This window comes from Callionymus lyra, chromosome 9, assembly GCF_982586985.1.
Source record: "Callionymus lyra chromosome 9, fCalLyr1.hap1.1, whole genome shotgun sequence".
NCBI lineage: Eukaryota > Metazoa > Chordata > Actinopteri > Syngnathiformes > Callionymidae > Callionymus > Callionymus lyra.
The window spans coordinates 14,849,325-14,857,289 of NC_141826.1; the positions used below are offsets into that span (position 1 = coordinate 14,849,325).

General features: G+C 35.9%; 1 protein-coding gene across 1 annotated transcript; it reads left to right on the plus strand.

Moving 5' to 3' along the window:
• Nucleotides 1-9: 9 nt before the first annotated feature.
• Nucleotides 10-2,974, plus strand: thoc3 (THO complex 3). Its single transcript, XM_087799179.1, has 6 exons — nucleotides 10-195; nucleotides 868-1,024; nucleotides 1,629-1,833; nucleotides 1,896-2,057; nucleotides 2,137-2,237; nucleotides 2,671-2,974. Exons 1-6 carry the CDS (start codon nucleotides 16-18, stop codon nucleotides 2,832-2,834), a joined length of 969 nt encoding a protein of 322 aa, XP_087655305.1. The 5' UTR covers nucleotides 10-15; the 3' UTR covers nucleotides 2,835-2,974.
• The last annotated feature ends 4,991 nt before the right edge of the window (nucleotides 2,975-7,965 follow it).

A 7,965-nucleotide genomic window follows, 5' to 3' on the forward strand; every position in this document is an offset into this window, starting at 1 on the left:
TACACCGGCACCAACATGGCGTCGCAGTACTACCAAGAGATGCAGGAAAGCTTCAGAAATAACAGTAAAAGTCGAGAAATCGCCGCTCATGCGGCGAAAGTCCACTCGGTGGCGTGGAGCTGCGACGGCAGGAGACTCGCCTCCGGATCCTTCGATAAAACGGCGAGCGTGTTTATCCTGGAGAAGGACCGTTTGGTGAGAGCGATGCTCTGTTAGCATGCTAGCGTTAGCTTTGTTTTGGATGTACTGTATCGAATGATTGTCTCATATTTGCGTTTTACTTTATATTTTATACTACTGAAACTACTGTCAATAAAATATGTATATATATATTTATACTTTATATGAACTATATATATATATATATATATATATATATATATATTTAACATGCTTTTGCTTACTCGTATTATTATATTAAAGTAAGTAAGTAAGTAATTTTTATTTGTTTAGCGCTTTTCCAGACCAGGGTCACAAAGCGCTTAAACAATCAAAACAATATTCAATAAAGTATATATTTTAAAGATCAAGATAAAACTGATAATACAAAAGGAGTTCCAGAAAATCAAGGAAAAGTCTGAACAAATAGAAACGTCTTAAGATGTTTCGTAAAGGAGTCAGTAAACTCCATCAAGCGCAAAGAGAGAGGAAGATTGTTCCAAAGCTTAGGAGCAACAGCCTGAAAAGATTTCTCTCCTCTGGTGCTGAACCATGTGTGTGGAACCATAAGTAGATTCTGATCCACAGACCTCAGAATATCAGTAGAAAGTGTATTGTGACTTTTTTTTGGTCTGTAACTAAAATTTCCCGTCTATATTTAATGAAATGATTAAATTGAAATACATCTGTTTACCTCTCTTCATCCAGGTGAAAGAAAACAACTACAGAGGTCACAGTGACAGCGTGGATCAGCTCTGCTGGCATCCAACCAACCCAGATCTGTTCGTCACGGCGTCCGGTGACAAGACCATCCGCATATGGGACGTACGCACAACCAAGTGTACGGCGACCGTTAACACAAAAGGTGACTTTACTCCGCTGTGTTCAGAATCAGAAACCACTTTTTTAAGCCAGGTATATCAATAATATACATAGTAAATTATTCTCAGGCTGTTGGTGTATCATAAAGGAGTTTGTATTTTTGTGCACACATGATAAATGTAATGAAAATCAGATCACTTCATTAGGGAAAATTGCTTTTTTGTTGTAGCTACTTTGTTCACAGAGTTAAAAGACGGTGGGTAAAGTAAAAGGTCTAAAATGTCTTTAATAACGTAATTAAACGTAGAAAATATATACACAAGTAGGTAGGTAGGTAGGTAGAACTTTATACGTAGAAAATATATATGCAAGTAGAAGAATTACCTCAATATATATACATAGATGAAAATGTATAAATAAATATTTACATTCCAGTATATTTGCACACTGGTTATTATAAATTATTTTGCTTAAATATATTATTATTATTAAGTATTATCAAAAGTACAGAGTGAAGCAGTGACAAAGAATGTACTAGAATGAAAGGAAATATAAATATGTATGCAGCCAGAGAGAAATTACTTATATTCTTAAAGTTAGTATATTCTTGAAGAAAATGCTTGCTAGAATTTTCCTTCTCCCCGCAGGTGAGAACATCAATATATGCTGGAGCCCCGACGGTCAGACCATCGCCGTGGGCAACAAAGACGACGTGGTGACCTTCATCGACGCCAAGACCCATCGCTCCAGGGCGGAGGAGCAGTTCAAGTTCGAGGTGAACGAAATCTCCTGGAACAACGACAACGACATGTTCTTCCTCACCAATGGAAACGGCTGCATCAACATTCTCAGGTGAGACTCAGGCGATGGGTTTTCACAGCTTCGGGTTTTAACTCGGACATCTCTTTTTTTAGCTATCCAGAGCTGAAGCCCATCCAGTCCATCAACGCTCACCCCTCCAACTGCATCTGCATCAAGTTCGACCCCACGGGGAAGTACTTTGCCACAGGAAGTGCCGACGCTCTGGTCAGCCTGTGGGACGTGGACGAGCTGGTGTGCGTTCGCTGCTTCTCACGGTGGGTTTCAACTAAAAAAAAAAGATGATTTTTATAATGAATATGTGAAGATGATGTTTCATTAAATCTTGATCTTTAGACTGGACTGGCCTGTGAGGACTCTCAGCTTTAGCCACGATGGGAAGATGTTGGCGTCAGCGTCTGAAGATCACTTCATAGACATCGCAGAAGTAGAAACAGGTGAGATTAATAACCATTATTACAATTTTTAACTCACATTTTAAACTATACCATGGTAAGAACTCTAAAATGACATGAAAACAATTAAATACATTTGTTATCATTGAACTATTTTAGTTAAAATGTATTTTAAATTTTAAATATTAACTGTAGAAAACTGTATCTTTTAGACTTTTTTCTGTGTGTTTACAAGTTAGTGCGCTTCTGTGTTTAACTTGAAACAGTTCCTGAAGTAAACTAAAGCAAACATAGCTTTTTAAGAGGTCAAGTGGACTTGTAGTCAAAAATGTGAGACACCTTCTGAATAGTATTTTTAATAAATCACTTTCTAGACTCATATTCTATCTCAATGTACCAAGAAAACACTCAGAACTGTATTTCCAAGGCCTGGTTTAAAATAGAAAAGTCAAACAAAATGAACTTGTGTCTGCAGGGGAGAAACTGTGGGAGGTCCAGTGCGACTCCCCGACCTTCACGGTGGCCTGGCACCCCAAGAGGCCGCTGCTGGCCTACGCCTGCGACGACAAGGACAGCAAGTACGAGAACAACCGGGAGGCAGGCACCGTCAAACTCTTCGGACTGCCAAACGACTCCTGACCGACCAAAATGATCTCCCGCCAGCAAGCGGCGCTATTGTCAAACTAAGAAAACAGTTGTCTCTGTTTGAACCAGGAAAATGAAATCCTGCTTTTATGTAAAATACTCATTCATTTTCATAATAAAACGTGTTTTTTGTATGCATATGTGCTCTTGTTAATGTATAGCTAAGTATAGGAAAAAATAAATATATAATAAACATGATTTTTCACATATCACAGACCACTTATTATATTTTAATTTTTTTAATTTAAGATTGAAAAAAGACATGCATACATTGGTCATCATGTATAAGATAAGATGAGATAAGTACGCTCATACCAGATTCAAACAATGGACCTCACGATTAAAGACAACATAAAAAATACATTAAATAAATAATCATATAAAAGACGTTAATCATTCTACTGAAAAAGTTGTTCAGCAAATGTCGCCGTAAAAAACAATGCAAAATTACATGTTCCTAAACAATTATTTCAGTAAATCACATGAATCATTTGCCTTTAATCAATTTAATTCTTTAAATATACCTTTAAATTCAATTTTTGCTATATGTGTTATTGTATTTCAAACCTCTACTGATGTCCAGCAACAGCCTGTGACGTCACCACGAGAAGTTAATGACATACACCTGAGGCAACATGGCGTCGCAGTCCTACCGGGAAATGAAAGAAAACTTTAGAAAATTCAACAAAAGTCGGGAAATGTCGGCCAGAGTCCACTTCTGACTCGCTTCTGGGTCCGTCGATAAAACTGCGTGCGTGTTTATCCTCGAGAAGGACCGTTTGGTCAGTTGTCGAGTTAGCATGCTAACGTTAGCTCTGTTTTGTACGTCAACTTTATACGTCGCCTTTTTTTTCTACTTATATTTTTCTTTTTAATCTCTAGTACATTGTTTTTGAAGTATATTAGAACACAACTTTTTTTTTAAATAAAACTTATTTAGTCAATATTGCATTTCTACTTTAATACCTGATCAGACCAACACTGGTGGTCAATGTCAATAATTTGAGTTTAAATCAATTAAAATGTCGTTAAAAACACATTTTACCTGGACTATTGTAACTGTTGAACTTAGTTAAATAGTCCTACTCAATTTGTTCCCTTTTTAGTTTTAAATTCATGCAAAAATGTAACAGAGATCACCCGTTTTTCACCATATTTTACATAACATTTAAAAAAAGCAACTGTCTGGTTCACTGTCTGACCAATATTGATCTATTACGAAATATTTCTTCAATGTCTATTTTGGCGAGACGTTTTTTATTCGTGCAGGCTTTTCTTTGATTTTCTGAGACTCCTGTGTTGTTCTCAGTGTTATCTTGATCTTTTAAGTTTATATTTTATTGAGTTTTGTTTTGATTGTTTAAGCGCGTTATGACCCTGAAAAGTGCTGTATAAATATAATTTCCTTACTTACATCCAACCAACACAGATCTGTTCGTCATATGGAACGTACGCACAACCAAGTGTGTTGCAAAAGTTAAGACAAACGGTGATTGTTTTTTTTTTGGTGGACGTGTTCTTCATCATTATGTTTGGTTTATTGATCAATTTTATTTCTCCTCAGGTGAGAACATCGACATCTGCTGGAGCCCCGACGGTCAGACCAATCGCCGCGGTCAACAAAGACGACGTGATGACCTTCATCGACGCCAAGAACCATCGCGCCAAAGTGAAAAGGAAGTTCAGGTTTGAGGTCAATAAGATTTTCCTGGAACAACGACAACACCATGTTTTAACCTCCCCAATGGAAACAGCTGCATCAAAGTTCTCAGGTGAGATTACAACACTTGGAAAAGGCTAAATTAAAAATATATATATTGTTAATTGGAAAACTTGGTTGAAAAAATACATAAATATACTTTCTTTTTGAGATTTCTATGGAATGTTGAATAAAATGGAAATACTTTTTATAGAATATTGTCGCATAACAAGTCATAACAAGTTTTTGAGCCACGGCCTCTTAACTTGGATTGACTGACTTTCTTTCCCAGTAATTGGTAACTAATGTCATCAAAATAAAATGATCTACAGTTACAATATAGTGACATAGAAACGGCGAGAAATGAGGGTCTGGTGCATAATAAAAAACATATTCTTTGCTTTTGGTGTTTGTTGACCGTAAACAAACCAAAGTTTGCTCTTAAGCTTTAAATGTAAGTAAGTAAGTAGGTAAGTAAGTATTTTTGATTTATGTAGCGCTTTTCCAGACCAGGGTCACAAAGCGCTTAAAGAATCAAAACAATATTCAGTAAAGTATATACTTTAAAGGTCAAGATAAAACTGATAACACAACAGGAGTTCCAGAAAATCAAGGAAAATCCTGAACAAATAAAAACATCTTCAAATGTTTCTTAAAGGAGTCAGTAGATCATCAAGCGCAAAGAGAGAGGAAGATCATTCCAAAGCTTAGGAGCAACAGCCTGGAAGGATTTCTCTCCTCTGGTTCTGAACCGTGTGCATGGAATCATCAGTAGATTCTGATCCACAGACCTCAGAGCCCGAGCTGGGGTGTAAGGCTGGATCAGATCAGTGATGTAAGGAGGAGTCTGACCATGAATAGATCTGAAAGTAAGAACCAGAATTTTAAAGTTGATCCTGAAAGAAACTAGCAGCCACAATATTTGCTTCAAACACTATCATTCTAAGGGACCAAAATGTAAAACTCATCAACTGCTGGACGAAATAATATTTTCTTTTTGATATTTAAGTGTGTTTAGTAGCTCACAGACTCTACTAATCATTCTAAACCGTTATTATTACAGAGGAATTTGGCCTCGAATAAAAACAACATTTCTACTTTCTGATGCGCAAAACAAGAGGCCGCTCCATCTATATTTGTTGACCTCTCCATCACTGACAGTAAATCAACTTGAAATACAAGATATCACAGGTCATATCTAACATGCATCGTCGTTCTTTTTTTTGAGACTCTTGAATGGTTGAGATGCAACTCAAACCTCATACCAGCAGGAGGCGCTGCTGTATAACGGAGAAGAGGCCTCCGTTGTAATCATTTCTCATGCAGAACGTTGTTTTATAATTAAAATAATGTTGTTTGTATGCAACATTACTAACTTTTGTAGTTGATTATGTGGTTTTATAACTGATTAATCCGTTGAATATTGTTCAAGACAGAGGTTTAGTGTGACGTACAGCTCGATAATTCAGTTCTCCCTGTACATTTACATTTTTCTCTTTGAGAATCCTTTTTTTTTTGTATTTTGTTACGATTGACCTGTTCTAAAAGAGCAGAATTTGATTGTTTAGTTCGTTTATTAAACATAAAAAGGGAAATTTGTTTATTGGGGTTGATTTTCTTTAATCTTGGAAACGCATATTAAAAAAAAAAGTCGTTTTGTGTTTACTTCTTGTTCCTGAATTGTGATATTTGATCAACTTTGTTACCTCTGTTATTATTATTATTATTATTATTATTGTTTTAAAGCCATTTAGTTATAGAAAACCCTTAATTCATGGGAAAAAATACAATATGAAAATCGATCAATTTAGGATGTTTTTACTGCTTACTTGAAAAATGTTTTTTTTTTTTCTGGAACCAACTTAAAAGATGTTAACTATATCTACAAATGATCTTTAAGAATAATCATTATAATATAAAGAGAGAAAAAAGTCAAATTACCTTATTTTTTTTGTAATCCCCTTCCAAACAACAACAACCAATAAAACCAATCTGGTTTGACATTTTTTACTCCCATTTTTGGATTGTCATACCATCTGGAAGATGAAAGAAAATGTTAAAAACAACTACATTAGACGCATTTAACAGTAGTTGGTTGAAAAAGTAAACGTACCAGAACGGAAATTGATCAAATTATATCAACATGGCATAGAAAAGCTAAAAAAAAAAAGCATTGTTTGAGTTACATATTACGATTGAAGTCCTGGAAATGGCATTAAAGCTGTGAACCAGAAGAATATACTGCTGGATTTTCTTTTTTTCTGTCATGCTGCAAATAAAGCTTCCCCCCCTCCTCACCATCAACACACACACACACACACACACACACACACACTCTCTACATTATTAAAGGGAGCAGCAGCGGGTCTTAGCAACAATAATTTAATTATTCTGGACCTTGAACCGACCTTGCAGTGTGAATGCGGTGAGAGTGGGAGAAGGTCGCTGTGAGGGGAAATAAAGAATCCATCTCCTTTTAAAAGCTCAAGCTCTACCTTCAACAGTGAAGAGAGTAAAAATTGTGTTTTTAGCCTTGCTCAAGAGCTTTCTGCAGCTTGGCCCGTCATACCCTCTATTCACTCATACGCTCAACAAAGCCGGTGATAGAATTTTAACAACTCTTTCTCTTGTTTTGGTGTTTCGTTTGTTTCTATGGAGACATGTTTTTTTTTCTTTTTGACCAGAGAGAAGTAGAGTCTCGCGCTTTCATATCTGCGGTCGTATTTCAGCAAATTGATCCCCGAAGATGGAAAAGAAAACAGTGGTGGCTGGTGGTGGATAAATGTAATGTTAGTTTTCAAAACCTTTGATTCACTACAGATCTGGGAGATTATCTTTGTTATACAATAACTGTATTAAACTGTAATAAACATTTCAGAAAAAACTATTTAACAGACAGAGAAGGTTTGCACTGTTCAATGGCTGTACATGTCGCTTTCATGAAATATCTTTTTAAATCCCTGAGAGAAGGCACACCTGACTGAACCTTTGATTGAAAACAAAGAAGCGTTCTTTATTCATTTGTTTGCAAATGGATGATGATGATGCATTTACGTGTGTATTGCATCAACGTTTTTTGTGTAAAAAAATGTATGTCCAGGTTAATGTAATGATAAGCGCCAACTCGTCTTCATCTTCGCCCTAAAAGACACACACAAATACTTTCTTACTGCTCATACTTAGGCCTCAACTTAAGAAATTGTCCGAAAAAATGTAATCCGTCTATAATTTAAGATTGTTTTTTAACAGAATATCCCCGACTCTCAGCATAAATTGTGCAATCTTCTATAAAGTAACTTGAAAAATATGAATTTATTTACGTATTTTTCGGAACAATTTCACGTGTCGAGGCTTTAATATAAGACAGATGTTACAGACGCGCAGTATGGAGGTATTTGGATGTTTATGTTTATAAAGTGTCTTTTT

Excerpts from the sequence above, each read along its gene's own strand:
- thoc3 (XM_087799179.1), top strand. The coding sequence starts at position 16 with ATGGCGTCGCAGTACTACCAAGAGATGCAGGAAAGCTTCAGAAATAAC. Across the intron at positions 196-867 it reads TCCTGGAGAAGGACCGTTTG|GTGAAAGAAAACAACTACAG; the intron begins GTGAGAGCGATG and ends CTCTTCATCCAG. Across the intron at positions 1,025-1,628 it reads GGCGACCGTTAACACAAAAG|GTGAGAACATCAATATATGC; the intron begins GTGACTTTACTC and ends TTCTCCCCGCAG.